The sequence below is a fragment of the Rhinolophus ferrumequinum genome, chromosome 12 (genome assembly GCF_004115265.2).
Source record: "Rhinolophus ferrumequinum isolate MPI-CBG mRhiFer1 chromosome 12, mRhiFer1_v1.p, whole genome shotgun sequence".
Lineage (NCBI taxonomy): Eukaryota > Metazoa > Chordata > Mammalia > Chiroptera > Rhinolophidae > Rhinolophus > Rhinolophus ferrumequinum.
The window spans coordinates 42,017,321-42,035,928 of record NC_046295.1 but is presented as its reverse complement, the minus strand read 5'-3'; the positions used below and the strand labels follow the sequence as shown (position 1 = coordinate 42,035,928).

At 36.0% G+C, this 18,608-nt stretch overlaps 1 protein-coding gene across 2 annotated transcripts in view; it reads right to left on the bottom strand.

Annotated features, from left to right (window-relative positions):
* The window catches only part of VPS13A (vacuolar protein sorting 13 homolog A), a 192,035-nt gene extending 175,449 nt beyond the window's left edge, over positions 1-16,586 (bottom strand). The window contains exons 1-2 of one of the 2 annotated variants that reach the window (XM_033122388.1): positions 16,362-16,586; positions 616-659 (exon numbers count right to left, since the gene is read on the bottom strand). In XM_033122388.1, the coding sequence (XP_032978279.1) occupies positions 616-659; positions 16,362-16,461 (144 nt within the window). In that variant the 5' untranslated portion in view covers positions 16,462-16,586. The remainder of the gene's footprint in view (positions 1-615; positions 660-16,361) is intronic. The other variant, XM_033122387.1, reaches the window with a different exon arrangement.
* Between the last annotated feature and the right edge of the window lie 2,022 nt (positions 16,587-18,608).

Sequence of the window (18,608 nt, the reverse complement as noted above, 5' to 3'; positions counted from 1 at the left end):
ATGTTCTGATACAGGCTAAACAACATCGATGAACAAGACAAACAGAAAATGACAAAATAGCATGATTTCATTTATATGAGGTACCTGGAACACGCAAATTCATAGAGACAGAAAATAGATTAGAGGTTAGCAGGGTCTACAGGAATAGGGAATGAGAAGTTATTTTTTATGGTTACGGGGTTCCCTTTGGCATAATGAAAAAGTTTTGGAAATACTAGTGATGGTTGCACAGCATTGTAAATGTAACTAATGCCACTCAACTCTATAGTAAAAAAAATGGCTAAAATGGTACAAAAAACTTGAAGATGATTAGGGAAATAAGTTAACCATTTAAAATAAAACCATACAGAAACTAATATAATACTGCATTGTCAACTATACTTTAATAAGTAAATTTGAAAAAATTATACCACCATATAGGACGATATACTAGAAATATTTTTAAATGGGGAAAAGTATAATGTCACTTTGTGCTTTTAAGTCCATTTCGCAGAATTCAAATTTTACAAAATTTATTTTCAAAAAAAGTTCTCAAATGATTTATGGTGACAAAGTAAATCAGGAAAAAGTCCATATAGATAAATGCATTAACAAATTTCTTATAGTCAAACCTACCAGGGCATTTTCTTTAATTTCAAGATTCTTGAGGGCCACAGCTCCTAAAAAAGATTATTAAAAACAATAAAACTGAAATATTCAAATATTTTTCATTTTAAAAAGTTAGGTAAATTTCATTCCTAAAATGTCACCTTAAGGAAGGATACTTACAAATCATGTACAAGACAGAAAACAGAATGCAACTATAATCTTCATTCTTCAGCTTAGTCTAAGATTGTATGTTTCACCAAAACATTATGTATTGGTAAGTTACAACCTTTGCAATTGTAGCTCAATGTTTATGCATTTTAATCAGAATTATACAAATAATATGAATCTAGCAAGGTAGCATAATATATGAGCAATTTTTTAAATGCAAAATCAGCAAGCTCAAAGACATATAAACTTCCCAAACTGAAATGCAAACAGAAAAATAAAAGAAACAAATAATGCAAGAGAATGTCCAAGAGCTGTAGGAAAACTGTAAAAGCTATAACATATGCATAATGAGAATACCAGACCAAAAAAAAAAAAAGAGAAGCAAGAAACTAAAGTAATAATGGCTGAGAAATTTCCAAAATTAATAGTAAAGACACCAAATCACAGATCTAGGAAGCTCAGAAAACAACAAGCAAACATGTAGGCATATCATAAACTAAAGAAAATCAAAGATTAAGGAAAATCTTGAATATGATCTAGAAATCCCACTTCAGGATACACAACTAAAGGAAAACAGGGTATCGAAATATATCTGCACTTCTATGTTTATTGCTGTATTATTCATAACACTCAAAATATGGAAACAACCTAAGTGTACATCAACAGATGAAGGATAAGGATGGGATACACACACACACCACACACATGTACACACATGGGAGCGCGCGCGCACACACACACACACACACACCCTCAATAGAGGTACAAGAAATAACTGAATTGAAAAATTCACTAGAGAAAGTCAAAAGCAGACTTGAGCAGGCCAAAGAATGAATCAGCAAACTTAAAGACAAATTATTTGAAAATAAAAAAGAGCAAAAATTTTAAATTGAAGAAAAGTGAACATAGTCTAAGAGACCCATGGGACATTATCAAGTATATGCATTACAGAATTCCAAAAGGAGGAGAAATAAAGAAAGGGTCAGGGAACTTATTTGGAGAAATAATGGCCAAAAACTCCCAAATTTGAGGAAAGACATGGATATATGAATCCAAGAATCTCAACCAAAAAAAACATGACAATCAAAGACAAAGAAAGATTAAAGGCAGTAAGGAAAAAGTGACTTGACATATACACAGGTTCCTCAATAAGATTATCAGTGGATTTCTCAGCAGAAACAGTGGATATCTGCAAACCAGAAAACAGGGATATTATATTTAAAGTGCTAAGATAAAAAAATCTGTCAACTGAGAACATTATATCAAGCAAAACATATCTACTTCAAAAATAAGGAAACATTTAAGATACTCTCAGACAAACAAAAGCTGAGGGAGCTCATTACCAGCAGCTCTGCCTTAGGAGAAATTTTAAAGGGAGTCCTTCAAGTTGAAAAAATACTAGGTAGTATCTTGAAGCCATTGAAAATATAAAGTTCTAGAGTAAACGTAAAAACATGGGAAAATATAAGAAACAGTATTATACTTTTACTTTGTAATTCCATTGTTTATTCTTTTATAGGATTTAAAAGGCAAAAGATGTTTTTAAATTATAAGTCATGTTAATAGGTACATAATAGGTACATAATATATTAAAATGTCACATCAATAACAAAGTTAGGGAGGCGAACTATAAAGGACTAGAGTTATTGTATGAAATTAAAGTTAAGTTCCTATCAGCTTAAAATAGTTATAACATTAAAATATTGTATATCATCCCTGCGGAACCACAAAGAAAATATCTCCCAAATATACAAAAGGAAATAAGGGAATCAAAACTTGTCACTACAAAATAATTGACTAGACACAAAGGGAATAAGGGGAAAAAATGAGACAAAAAGTTAAAAGACAAAGAGAAATTAACAAAATGACAATACAAAGTCCCTCCCTATCAGTAATTACTTTAATGGAAATAGTTTAAACTCCCCAATCAAAAGACCTAGGTGGGCAGAATGGATTTTAAAAAATAAAATGTAACAGGATCCCCCTATATGGTGTCTACAAGAGACTCACTTCAGCTCTAAAGGACACACATAGGTTGAAAGAAAAAGGATGGAAAAAGATTTCCCATGCAAATAAGAAGGCAGATGTGTGTGCGTTATGTTCCATTGAGTCAGCTCCAATTCCTGGAGATACCATAAATGAGTGATGTCTACAATGTCCTGCCCTCAGCACCCCGGCTCAGCTCCTGAAGACTCACACCTATGGCTTCTTTTAAGGAGTCAATTCATCTCATATCTGGTCTTCCTCTTCTGTTGCCTTATATTTTTCACAGCATTATTATCTTTTCCAAAGAACCCTATCTTTTCATGATGTCTCCAAAGTAGGACAGCTTCTGTTTTGTCATTTTTGCCTCCAACCATATTTCAGGTTTAATTTGCTCTAGGACCCACTTGTTCATCTTTCTGGCAGTTCCGGGTATCCATAGAGCTCTCCTCCAACACTATATTTCAAATGAATTTTTTTTTCCCTAACAGCCTTCTACATTCTCCAGCTTTCGCATCCACACAGTTAGTTTAAAAGTGAGGATGTGGATGATCTTAGCCCTGATCTCTAATGACACATCTTTGCTCTTGGTGATTTTTCCTAATTCTTCCATTGCTGACCTTCCAAGTCTCCGCATTCCTTTGATTTCTTGGCTGCCGTCTCCATTTGAATTGATGAGTGAACCAAGGTAAGCAAAATCTGTAACATTTTTGATATCTTCATAGTCTATGTTAAAGTTGTGTATTTCTTCTGTAGTTGTTTTCGTCTTCTTGATGTCCAAATGCAGTCACTTTGTCACGTTTTTCTTTCACCTTTATCAGAAGTAATTTAATCCATAGCTACTTTCAGCAAGTAAGATATCATCTGCGTATCTTAAATTATTGATATTTCTTCCAACAATTTTCACTCCTTCCTCTGAGTCTAGTCCAGTTTTTCATGTTCTACATACAGATTAAACAAATAGGGACACCTGTCTGATACTTTTACCTATAGAAAACCATTCTGTCTCTCTATATTCTGTCCTCACAGTGGCTTCCTGCCCACAATACAGGTTATGCATCAGAACTATCAAGTGCTGAGGCACACACATTTCTTTCAGAGAAACTCACAGCTTTTCATGATCCACGCAATAAAAGATTTTACTGTAGTCTATAAAACATAAGACTAATCTTCTGAAACTCTTTGGAGCACTCCAGTATCCAATGAATGTTCACAATTATACTTCAAGTACCTCTTCCTTTTCTGAATCCAGCCTGAACATCTGGCATTTCTTGTTTCATATAAGGTAGAAGGCTCTGTTGTGTCACCTTGAGCATCACTTTATTTGTGTGGGAAATCAGAGCAATGGTTCTATAGTTACTGCAAGCCTTGGCCTCTCTTTTCTTAAAAATTGGAATGCATATTGACCATTTCCAGTTTGTAAGCCATTGTTGTTTTTCATATTTGTTGACATACTCTTGTTAGGATTTTGACAGATTCAGTTTTTGTGGCTAGAAATAGTTCTATCACTATCCTATCTACCCCTGGGGATTTACTTCTTCCCAGTAACTTCACAGCAGTTTTCACTTCACTTTCTAGAATTATAGGTTCTTCCTTCTAGGAATCTTCTTCAAAGGTTTCTGTGATCCTTTTGTCTCTTCTGTATAGACTTTCAGTATACTGTTTCCACCATTCCTTTATTTTCTCCTTGTCAGATAATGTGCTTCCTTTTTGGTCATTCAGCATCCCTAGTCTAGGTTTGAATTTCCCTTTTGTTTTTGAGTCTTCTGGTAGAGATCTTCCTTTTTTCCTTTTTTGTTGCTCTCTTATATCTCCTTATATTAATATAATAGTTCTCTTTATGCCTACATGATAGTCATTTAAAACTTGAGTTCAGGATTTTAACCTCACTTTTGTCACCTTTTACTTTTGCCTCTTGCCTGACTTTTTAACAATTTTTAGTGTTTCTTCCGTCATCCATCTCAATTTTTCCTTCCTTTTTACAGCTTTTTGTCTTTTCTCACGCTTCCCTAATAATATTTCTAGTTTCAATCCACAGTTCTTCTGGCTTTCAGTCAATCAAGTTTAATGGTCTGTTTTTTTTTGTGGACTTCAAATCCATCTGAAATGTTATTTACATTGTATTTTGGCACTACAATTCTTTTAGTGCTCTTCTTCAACTTTATTCTAATGTTTAATATTAATAGTTTGTGGTCAGTGCCACAATTTGCTCCTGTTCTTGTTTGGCACAGAGAATACACAGTTCCTCCATCTCTTTCTCCCAATTACAGTCTATTTGACTTCTGTATTGGCCTTCTGGTGATGTCCATGTATACAGTCATCTGTTCGGCTATTTGAAGCATGTGTCTGCAATGGACAAGCTGCTGTCACAGAAATCCATGAGCTAATCTCCTGCTTCACTCCTGACCCCTAATTTCCTATTTTTGCATTCCAATCACCTATAATTAATCAGCATGTCTTGTTTGGGTGTGTGTGATCAATTTCTTCTCAGATACATGCATAAGAGCTTTCAACTTCATCTTCTTCAGCCTCTGTAGTTGGGAGCATAGACATGAAGCTGGTCAGGATTATTTGGTCAGACCTTGCATTGTAGCCCCTAACTACCTGCACTACATCTTGCCTCAGTAGTGAAGCTACTCCATTTCTTCTGAGTTTGTCGTTTCTAGAGTAGAGCACTTTGCAGTTGCCTGATGGTACACGGTCCATTTCAGGCCACTTTAGTTCATTACCACCAACCACTGCACCGTGGTGAACTTATAGTGAAATGAGACCGGGTCTTATCTAACATAATATAATGTAAGACCAGGTCTTATATTAATTTTTGCTCCAAAAGACACATCAGAGCTGATTGTCCTGCTAGGTCTTATTTTTGGGCAAACATGGTAATCTTATACCAAAGCCAGACAAAAACACCACAAGAAAACTACAGATCAATATCCTCAATGAATACTGATGCAAAAATCCTCAACAAATACTAGCAAACAAAATTCAACAGCACATTAAAAGGATTAGACACCATGACTCAATACTATTCCTGCAATGCAAGGATTGCTCGTTATATAAAAATCAATCAATGTAATACATTAACATAATGAAAGAGAAAACCAGATGGTCTTCTCAACTGATGAAGAAAAAGCATTAAAAATATTTCAACACCCTTTCATGATAAAAACACTCAACAAAAGAGGAATAAGAGGAAACTACCTCAACATAGTAAAGGCCATATATGAAAAGTCCACAATGATCATCGTACTCAATGGTTAAAGACAAACCTTTTTCAGTAATATCAGGAATAAAATAAGGATGCTCACTTTTGCCAATTTTATTTAACACAGTAGTGAAAGTCTTAGCCAAAGCAATTAGGCAAGAAAAAGAAAAGGCATCCACATTGGAAAGGAAGAAGTAAAATTATCTCTGGTCACAGACAACGTAACCTTATATAATCATCTCTAGTCATAGACAACATGATCTTATATGAAGAAAACCTCAAATATTCCACCCAAAAAAACCTGTTAGAATAAATGAACTCTTGAAATAAATGAGGAATGTTGCTGGATACAAAATTAGTTAGTTCCATACAATAACAATGAACGATCTGAAATGGAAATTAAGAATACAATCTCACTTACAATAGCATCCAAAAAAAAAAAAACTTAGGAAAAACCTTAACCAAGGTGGTGAAATGTCTTGTACCCTGAAATATAAAACATTGCTGAAAGAAATTGAAGACAAACATTGAAAATAAATAAATAAATAAAACCATTCTATGGTCATGGATTGGAACACTTAATACTGTTAAGATGCCAATATTACCTAAGGCAACCTACAAATTCAATGTAATCCATATTAAAATCCCAATTTTTTTTGCAGAAAAAGAAAAATTCACCTTAAACTCATACAGAATCCCAGTGGATTCCAAAATAGTCAAAACCACCTTGAAAAAAAGAAAAAGAAAGGTGGAAGTTTCACATTTCCTGATTTAAAAACAACTACAAAAGTACAGTAATCAAAACAGTGTGGTACTGGCACAGACACTTAGACAATTGGAATAGAATAGAGAGCCTAGAAATAAACCCTCACATATCCAGTCAAATGATTTTCAAAAAGGCTGCCAAGATCATGCAATTTGGAAAGCACAGTCTTTTCAACAAAAGGTGTTGTTGGAAAACGGGGTATTCACATGCAACACAAAGTTGGATCCATACCTTACACCATATTGAAAAATTAACTCAAAATGGATCAAAGATTTAAATGTCAGACCTTTAAACTGTGTAACTCATAGAAGAAAGCACAGGTGAAAAGGTCCACGGCACTGGATTTGGCAATGATTTCTTGGATATGACACTAAAAGCATAGGAAACAACAACAAAAGGAGTGATTTGGATTTTATTAAACTAAAAGCTTTTCTGCATTATAAGACACTACCAACAGTAAAGAGACAACACATAGAATGGGGGAAATAGTTGCAAGTCATATATCCAGACTATAGAAAGAACTCCTACAACAAAACAACAACAAAAAAATTAAAGCCTGTCCAAAGGTCTTGAATAGACATTTTTTTTTTCCAAATAAGATATACAGGTGGCCAATAAGCACACGAAAAGATGTTCGACATCACTAATCATTAGGAAAATGCAAATCAAAATGATGAGATACAAACCTCACACCCATTAGGAAGGCTAAGATGGCTACTATCAATAAAAATAAAAACAGAATTACAATATGACCCAGCACTTCCACTTGTAGGTATACTCCCAAAATATCTGAAAGCATGGACTCAGGGAGATATGTGTACACTCACACGTATAGCAGCATCATTCATAATAGTCAAAAGATGGAAGAGACCCACGTGTCCACTTATGGAGAAACGAAATACGGTATATACATACAATTAAATATTATTCAGCCTTAAAAATGAAATTCTAACGTATGCTACAATACAGATGAACCTGTGAGACATTATGCTAAGTGAAATAAGGTAGACACAAAAGACAAATATTGTATGATACTACTTATATGAGGTACCTAGACTAGACAAATTCATAGAGACAGAAAATAGAATGGTGGTTGCCAGGGGCTGAGGGGAAAGGAAATGGGTAGTTATTGCTTAATGGGTATAGCATTTCAATTTGCAAAATAAAAAGAGTTCTAAAGATAGATGCTGGTGATGGTTGTACAATATACTTACTGCCATTGAACTTAAAATTGAACTTAAGACCACTTAAAATGGTTAAATAAGATGATAAATTTTATGTTTTATGTATTTTACCACAATTTTTTTAAATGGAGAGATGATAGTGAAGGAGAAATAAAGACTTTCTCAGACAAACCAAAACTGATGAATTTGTTGCCAATAGACCTCCCTTACAAGAAATGTTAAAAGTTTTCAGAGATAAGGAAAATGATAAAGGTCAGAAACTCAGATCTGCAAAAGCATTAGAGAAGGAATAAATTAAGGTAAAATTAAGCCTTTTATTTTCCTTATTGTAAATGATCTAGTGGAAAACTTCAAAATAATAATATCAACAGTACAGTGAGTACAGTTTATGGATAAGTGAAATGAATGATAGCAACATTACAAGGGGCAGAAGAGAAGTAATGGAATACTCTGTTATATAAAGTACCTCCACTATACATGAAGCAGTATAGTGGTATTTGAAAGTAGACTTAGATTAAATGAATACTGCAATTCTAAAGCAACCATTAAAAATTTTTAAATAAGTATAATTGATATGCTAAGAGAGGAAAAAAATTCAGTAATACAAAATGCTCAAAACCAGAGAAGGCAGAAAAAGAGGGGAAGAAGATTTTAAAAAGCAAAGAAAGACATGCAACAAATAGAAAAGAGTTACAGATTTGAATAGCTACATATCCATTAAACCAACTACATCAATAATCACTTTAAGAGTTAATAGTCTGAATGTGCCAATTAAGAGACAGAGACTTGACAAAGTGGATAAAAAAACACAGCTATAAGGTGTCTACAAGAAACCTATTTTAAATATAAACACACAAATTAAAAATAAAGGGATCTAACTGAAACTTATAGAGCATTTCATCCCACAGTGGCAGAAAACATATTCTTCTCAAGCTCACATGGTACCTTTACCAAGACAGACCACACTCTGCACCATAAAACATACCTTAACAAATTTAAGGAAATAGAAGTGATACAAAGTTTGCTTTTAGATCACAACAGAATTAAACTAGATATCGGTTATAGAAAGAAAGCTGCAAAATCCCAAAATACCTTAAGATTAAATAAACACTAGTTTTAAATAACACATAGGTCAAAGAAGACATCTCAAAAGTAATTTAAAATATTTTGAATCAAATAAAAACACAACTTATCAAAATTTGTGATATGTAGCAAAAGCAGGGCTTAGAGGGAAATTTATATCATTGAGTGTGTATATTAGAAAAGATAATCTAAAATCCATAATCAAAGCCTCCACCTTAGAATACTAGGAGAAAAAGAAAATTAAATCCTCAGTAAGCAGAACAAAAGAAATAATAAAAATTAGAGCAGAAATCACATCAATATATAAAATTAATAGAGAAAAATCAATTTTGAAACCCAAAGCTGGTTCTTTGAAAAGATCAATAAAACTGGTAAGTCACTAACCAGGTCAAGGAAGAAAGAAAAAAAAGATACAATTTGCTAATATCATAAATGAAAGGAAGGGCCATCACTATTGGTCCCATGGACATTACAAGAATAATAAAGGAATATATAAACATGCCCACAAACGTTGTAACTTAGATGAAACGTATAAATTCCTTGAAAGATACATTTTACCAAAACTAACACAAGAAAAAAACTACAGATAATCTAAATAGGTCCATATCTATTAATGAAATTGAATCAATAATTAACAATCTTTAAAAACTGAAAGCATAATGCCCAGATAAAATCCCAGATGGTTTCAATAATGTTCTACCAAACACTTAGGGGAAAAAAGCCTGATACTAATCCCTTACAACTTCTTGGAGAAAAGAGAAGTAAGGAACACTTCCTACCTCATGTATGAGATCAGCACTGCCTTTATACCAAAACCAGACAAAGACATTACAAAAAAGGAAAAAATAGACCAATCTTTCATATGAACACAGATGCCAAAATCCGCGACAAAACATCAGCAAATTGAATCTAGCATTATATAAAAATAATGATAGAGAACGAGCAAGGGGGATTATTCCAGGTAAGAAAGGCTCGTTCAACATTGAAAAACTTACTTCATGCAATCCTTTACATCAATGACTGAAAAAGAAAAATTGTATGATCATATCAACAGATGCAGAAAAATCAATCTTAAAAAGGAAAAAAAAAAAGGAAAAACACAACAAACCAGGAGTAGAGTTATGTATTGTAGGTAAAAAAAAAAAATCAGAATACTGGATGCCTCTGGAGATGAGGGCAAGGAAACTTTTGGGTGTGACGGATGTGTTCACACCTTGATCATGATGACGATTTCCCAGGTGCATTCAAGATTTATCAAATTGTAGACTTTATGTACATTTACTACATGTCAATTTTAAGTCAATAAAGCTATTTGTGATGCCAAGATTTATCAAATTGTAGACTTTATGTACATTTACTACATGTCAATTTTAAGTCAATAAAGCTATTTGTGATGGTAGGGTCTCTAGATTGTGGGTATATAATCATGGGCTGTAAAATCTTATAAAATTGATGTTATGTTTGAACACTTCATAATAAAATGTTCCCTTTCAACTCTAAAGTTCTATGAAAGTATCTTGGAACATAAAGATAAAAATGATATTTTAAGAAATTAGAATTGGTAATTAGAATATAACACTAGAATATAACAACCATTTGTGTGGTTCCCCAGTACATTCCCATCATAGAATGACTCCTTAAAATCAGGAACTGAATCTTCATCTTCCTACAGAGCCACTGGTATACTACGGGTATGTAGTAAGTGGCTACTGAACATAAGATTCTATTATAAAGAGAAAACTGAAAAATTAACATTTAAAAAACAGAGTATGAAGTTAGTTAAAAAATAAATCTGAGCTTCTAATGTTACATCAAGACGACAGGCATTTTAAAAAAATAGTGCAAATTTGCCCAAGTATTTTAATTTTGGAGAAAACAAGAGAAAGAGGGAGAACGAGGAAGACCATACAGTAGTCCCCCCTTATCCCAGGTTTCACTTTCCTTGGTCTCAGTTACCTGTGGTCCCAGTTAGCAGCATTCAACCACAGTTGGAAACCATTAATTGGAAAATTTCAGAAGTCATTCATAGGATTTAAATTGTGCATCATTCTGAGTAACATTATGAAATCTCATGCTGTCCAGCTCTGTCAACATCCCTTTGTCCAGCGTATCCCCGCTGCGCTGTATATGTTATCCACCCGTTAGCCCCTTAACCATCTTGGGATTTCAGGGGTTGTGTGTAAATAACCCTTATTTTACTTAATAACAGCACCAAAGCACAAGAGTAGCGCTGCTGGCAGTTCAGAATGCCAAAGAAAAGCCGTAAGTGCTTCTTTTAAATGAAGAGGTATGTGTGTATCTATAGGAAAAACTATATTGTGTGTGTGTATAAGATTCAGTACTATCCTCAGTTTCAGGCATCCGCTGGGGGTCTTGGAATGTAAACCCCACAGATTAAGGGGAGACTACTGTAATATGAAGAGGCTATAAAGTACAGGTACTCCCTGTGTTACAAATGATAATTCTATAACACAAGCCACACTTACTATTGTTCCTGCCAGTGAATTTCTAATACTTTTGCCCTAAAGTGCTCTTAAAATGCACCTAAAGCTGTGCATCACAATCCCACGTCATTTGTTTTCGTTTTGTTTTTTTCTAATCTTTATTTTCGTATCCTACTCCAGATAAATGAATTATAATCTGGGAAGAGAAGTGGTTCAAAAATCTGTGTTTATAACAAGTACGTACGGCCTAGCTCTGGAAGGAAATGTGAGATGCTAAATTGCTTTGGAAAGTTGGGAGACGAATTTCGATGAGCCTATGAAGCACGACCACCTCCCTAAGTAGTTGATATATAGGAAAGGTGGAGATTTGTAAATGGCAGTGTATAAAAAGTACACTTTACCAACATCAAAATTTCCAAGAATTGAAAGAAAACTCAACTCCTCTTTCCTCTCCCACAAAATAGATGCTTCCACACTTCAATTTACTTACTGTATAGGACCCGGTACAGTAGCATTGTTCTGCTAAATTATAATAGCTTTTTGGAGACTCTTCATATATGACAACATTTCTAAGGAAACATGGATTCTAATTTCCAAAGAAACATCTCAGAAACAAATTTTCAGAGCACTACCCATTCATTAATAGGTTTGAAACCATCCATGTAACTCCTGAAACTAATTAATACTATCAATATGCTAATAGTGAAATTAGCTGATTACACAGAAGTCTAGCAAAAGCATATATTTAAAACTAATAGGTCCTTCTGATATTAGACTATAAAATATTAAGTCTATAATCAACATTTTTCCTATGCAGCATCTAGTTTCTATTATTGACATTTTCAAAGAATTTTTTGAAATCCTCTTAAATTTTCAAAAATTACTTTTTTAAATTCTCAAAGGATTTTAAAAAAATTTTCCAGCTATTAAAGGTTCATTTATCAAAATATAACCAACTTTTATACATTAAAACATGCTATTTTTTAAATGTGATAAACACCCAAGTTAGAGGCAATCATACACTGTTTCAAGACTTACTCTAAAGCTAGTTATCAAGACAAGTGTGATACTGGTGAAAAGATGGACGCACAGATCACTGAAACAGATTGCAATCCAAAAATAAACCCACACAATATGAAGTTTACCGATTTTTTACAAAAGTGCTAAGCTAGTGAATGGAGAAAGCATATTCTCTTCAGTAAATAGTGCTAGAACAATTAGACATTTGCATCCACATGCAAACAAATGAACTTCAACCGTCAACTTATAACACATCTTCTACATATTAGATCAGAAATCTAAATCTAAAATATGAAATTATAAGACTTGTAGAAGAAAATGTAGGAGAAAGATCTTTGTGACTTCGGATTAGGCTAAGATTTCATAGCTACAACACCAAAAGCATGACTCAAAAAGAATTTTTGATAAACTGGACTTGATCAAAATTTAAAACTTTTGCTTTGCAAAGACAAACTTGAAAAAGACTGGGAGGAAATATATTCAAATCACGTATCTGACAAAAGACTTGTACCCATAATATTTAAAGAATTCTCAATACTGGACAATAAAACGAACCCTTTGGAAGAGTTTGGCAGTTCCTTAAAAGGTCAGTTACCATAAGACTAGGCAATTCCACTTCTAGTTATATACCCAAAAGAATTTAAAACATATGCCCACAAAAAACTTATACATGAATGTTCATAGCAGCATTACTAATAAAAGTCAAAAAGTAGGAATTAAAATGCCCATCAACAGATGAAAGGATAAACAAAATGTGATGTATCCACAGTGGAATATTATCTCGTCATAAAAAGGAATGAATATTGATACATGCTACAACATGGATGAACCTTGAAAATATAATGCGAAGTGAAAGAAGCCAAGAACGAAAAGCCACGTATATTGTATGATTGTATTTAAATGAAATGTCCATAACTACAGAATCTAGAGGGACAAAAAGTGGTTGTCAGAGGTGGGATGAAGGGTTATTGAGAGAATCTGGAGTAACTGTTAATAGGTACGAGGTTTATTTGGAGGGGTGTTGAAAATGTTCTGGAATTAGGTAGTGATGATAGTTGCACAATTTTGTGATTATACTAAAAGATACTGAATTGTACATTTTAAAGGGGTGGATTTAATGATATGAATTAAATCTCAACAGGAAAAGAAAAAAAAATTTTAAATGTGCAAAAGATTTGAACAGACACTTCACCAATGAAAATATACAAACAGTAAACAACAAGAAGCTCAATATCCTTAATCACTAAGAAATATAAATTAAAACCACAATGCTCTATAACTATATACAGTAGTACCTCGGGTTTTCGAATGTCTCCGTTGACGAACATTTCAGTTTATGAACGCTGTAAACCGGAAGTAAATGCTTCAGTTTTCAACCACACCTCAGAAGTCGAACATTGGCTGCCGCTGAGTGCAAGCTCCTGAGGCCTAGCTGTTGGCTGTTTTCCAACGTTTCAGAACTCGAAAGGTCTTCCGGAACAGATTACGTTCGAAAACCGAGGTACCACTGTACCTATCAGAAGGGCTTATAAAATGTTTTTTCAGTGACAATACTAGTGCTAGTCAGGGTGCAGAGCAATTAAGCACTCATACAATGCTAATGCTAGTAAGACCGCAAAATGGTACAACCACTTTGAAAAGCAGTTCCATAGTTTTCACATAAATTAAATATTCACTTACCATATGACCTTGATATCTCACTCTTAGGTATTTACCCAAGAGAAAAAAAATTTATGTTCACACAAAACCAGAACATAAATATTTATAGAAGCTCTTCATAATCATCCGAAACTGAAATGTCCTTCAACCCATGAACAGATCAACTTCTATAGTACATCCCTATAATGAAATGCTACTAAAAAAATATAAAAATGCAACACATGGGTGACTCTTAAATACATTTTATATAAGAAGTGAAAGGAGTGAATTAAAAAAAAAGCCAAACCCCAAAAGCTACATACCATGTAATTCCATTTATATGGCACTCCAGAAAAAGCAAAACTGTAGGGATGGAAACAGATCAGTGGTTCCCAGGAGGAGGGGTGAAGGTTTGGTGGAGTAAATTGCAAAAGAGGGAATTTGGAGGGCTTGGAACTTTCTGGATCATGACTGTGATGATGGATACCACGCCTCTTTGCATTCATCAAGAGAGAATTGTACATCACAAGAGTGAATTTTACTGTATGTGAATATTAAATAAATCCTTAGATAAACCACACTACACACAAATCTCCACCTTGTACATAGAAGCAACTTTCCACTATAGTTTCCCCAAAAATAAGACCGAGACGGACAATCAGCTCTAGTGCATCTTTTAGAGCAAAAATTAATATAAGACCCGTCTTATTTTACTATAAGACTTATTTTACTATAAGACTTATTTTACTATAAGACTTATTTTACTATAAGACTTATTTTACTATAAGACTTATTTTACTATAAGACTTATTTTACTATAAGACTTTATTTTACTATAAGACTGGATATAATATAAATATAACCATATAATATAATACTGGGCCTTAGATTAATTTTTGCTCCAAACGACGCGGTAGACCCGATTGTCTAGTTAGGTCTTATTTTCCAGGAAACAGGGTAGATCAAAGCACACCACAAAACGTTCTCAAGGCTTCCTTCTGAGGTAGGTGGAGACAAGTTTCATTAGTCCTACATTGCAAAAGAGAAGCAGCACAGACAAAATAATATGCAAGTTTCTGCTACTAACCAGAGATTCTGAGCTAGCACTTTTGTTCCTAGTTCTTGTTCCCTATCATGGTACCAGGCACCAAGAGTAGCAACAAGAAGACTTCTTTATCAAACTAGATTACCTATTTACACTATCTCATAAAGGAGAAAAATCAAGATAAACAAGTATTTTAGGAAAAGCCTGAAAGTGTGTGCATATTCAAGAATAGTAAAATTATTTTAAAAAGCAAACAATAGACTAGTCACACAAAAAATTAACCCTAACTTCGGATTTCATAAAGAAAAGGAATCTAATTTCTAATGGGTGTTTAAATTTTTAAAAAGGGTATATAGCACAAAACAGATGGGAGCACTAAACATGAGGCTCCAAATAAGGTAGAGCACCAGAGAGAACGGATATAAAGCTTGACTATTTAAGCAACGTTAAGTGCACGTTCATCCCTGTCTTTTGCGGGTCTGAGATGTTAACACGGCTGCACTTAGTTTCTTAAAAAATTCAGTAATTCACTCCGGCCCACAAAACCCCGAGGCCTTACAAATGTAACACATTCCTGGGTCAGGTTGTGAATTGAATACACACAACCAACCGTTGGAGTTATGCACAGGAGTTTCGCTTTTTGTTATCAGCGGAATCCAGGCGAGCAACCCGGGGTCCAGGTAGTGTGAGCCGAGAAAACACCACGGTTTAGACAAGACCCAGGCTGGGGATAAAAAGAGGGCGTCTTCCGTCCGAGCGTCTTGCCTTCACGTGCTAGGCAACGTGCGACATCCGTGGGCTCCCGGCGGCCTTCGTCATAACCCAAGAGGGGGAAATGACAGGGATAAGGCCAAGCCCTGGTGCGTCTCGTTGCCTTCTTTCGCCCAGCACAGCTGAAGCTGGACCGCAAGGGGCAAATAAAGGACGCCTTAGCGGAATTTGAACTCCAGACCCTTTGAGTCTACTATGGGTCCCCTCAGCCGATCGGCTTGGAAAAAGGGGGCCTTTTCACCCAGCACCCACGACTCCATCCTCTCCTGCCAAAAAAAATAAAATCTCCCCGGGACAGGCCCCAGAACTGCATGCCTGCTTTACGTAATTTGACCCAGAGGAGGGAGGCGACAGGTGGCGACTACGAGCAAGCGAAGGGCCCGAGGCCCCAAGGCAGGGCCCTCCTCCAGCAAAGAGGGGCCGAGAGGGAGGCGAGATTGAGGGGTGGCGGCGGTCTCGTTACCTCCCCAGATGCCCAGAGAGAGCTGGGACGTGTCCAGGTTCACCACATAGTCCCCCAAGAACCGGTTCAACACATCTACAACCACGGACTCGAACACCATTTTCTTCAGCCGCAGTGGATACGGAGGGTGACCCCAGCGCGCCTTCTTCTTGCGCCTGCCCTCCCGCGCCCCTCCCTCGCGGCCGCCCGGCTCACCCGCTGCTGGGGAGCTCTGACTATAACGCAACCCGTACGGGACGCGCAGCCCCGCCTCCAGCCAGGCGAGGGGCGGAGGCAGCCCCTCGCGCAACGCGTGCGCAGCTCGGGCTGGAGGGCGGGCCCGGAGCGCAGCGCTGACCTGCGTGCTGGCCCGAAAGGGAGCTAGGGCGGCTGCGCAGCCGCTTCTCTGACGCGCTCCCCTTCGGGGCTGAGCTCTGTTCTTTTTTCTCGTGGGCCTGGTGTCCTCCCCCATCGACTGGCAACCAGGCCAGTGTCGGGAGTTGCCAGATTTTTTCCGACCCTGCCCCCACCTGGAGACTGGTGTAAAGGTCGGTGCCTAGGGCGGGTCGAGACGTGACGGTTACGCCCCGCAAGGGAAGGCCCTCCCCTTATCGTAGAGACAACCCCCCAGCCCCACTCCACCCTCAAATACGGGGGCCCACGAGTCCTGCGCTTAAGTAAGGTGTAGGTGGGTACCAGCTCCTTCGCTCTTAGGCTGGATTCGTCACTGGGGGTGTCCCAGGAAGCACGTCTCCCCTCCCCTATTATTACAGGTTCGGAGGCAGGTTCCCCGGCGTTGCTGGCTTCCTGGGTTCCGCCAGCCTGAAAGTCTGAAGCCTGTTAATTGCCTCCCCAGTTCTGTGAGCGCGTGGCAAGGATGCGCGGTGGGTCACTTAAGTTTCTCTGCTGCATATCGTGGCGGGGGGCGAGAGTGAAGAATAAACTCAGGGTTGGAATTCCACGCCCCTTTCCCTGCATCTGAAATGGCACTCTACTTTTGGTCAAAAAAAAAAAAAAAACACACACACACAAAAACGCGGACCCGCCTTTCATCCCATAGAGAATTCCTTCGGAGTCAGCCAGTCAGGAAAACTGCTGAGCGCCTTCCAAGAAATACTGTGGGACTTAGACTCAACCCTTGAGCCTTCACAGATGACTGACAAATAAATAAAAATTAGAGCCCTTTGAGCCCCGCTCCCACCCAAAGTTTAGTCTTAAGCAGAAATAGGGCCAAAGACCTGAGGTCAGAGACGCATTGGATGTGAAGTTTGAAGAACTATAATCACCATCGCCCTCTTAAGAATTTAAGATGTAGGGGTGTACTTTGAACTTTTTCTCTTTGCACAGAAAATAATGTCTGATGACTGTAAATTGCTGTATCGTTTTAGTATTTTTTTTTTGCATAGGCACCCAAATTCTTTAAGGTTTGCTTTTGCAAATAGAATTGCCTAGCAAAACAATGTAAAATCTTATTTTACATGAGTTTATATAAATTATGTTCATATAACTTCATATTTAAAGGACTTTTATTAGGTCACCAATTCAACTTCTTGGTCATGAAGATAATAAAGCTAAGATGTTAGGGATTTGTTCAAGGTCACACAACTAATGTTCTGCAGAAACAGAGCCAGAACCCGGAACTTCTAATATATGTATTATATATATATATACTATATGTGTATCATATATACTATATGTGTATATATATATATATATGTACACACACACACTGTATATTAGGCTTTTGACTTAGCAATCCCACTTCTAAATATGTGCTTTAAGAAAAGTATAAAACTTTAAATGCTATCCCCACAAGAACATCCATTAAAGCATTGTTTATAAATGCAAAAAATTGGAAATAAATATCCATTAATAAAGAAGTTGGTTAACACATACATACAATGGGTTACTATGCAGGCTTTAAAAATAATAATGAAGATCTGTACTAATATAGGAGGAAGTCAATAATATACACTTGTGAGAAACAAGATACAGAATAGTATTATACTAATTATATAACTTACGGACATGTTTTAAGTGTGGAGAGAATATATACACAAAAATCTAGATCTATGCTCACCGTATGTTAATAATTATTTCTAGATGATAACTTTTGGTAATGTGTATTTTCTCTGTTCTGTCAAGGTTTTTGTTTGTTTTTATACAGTGAACATGTACCTATTTCCCCAAACAAGCAATTTAAGCAAGATTACTATGAACCAAGTAAAATAAAGCATCTCATTTATACTGATTGAAATGCTTTTAGTC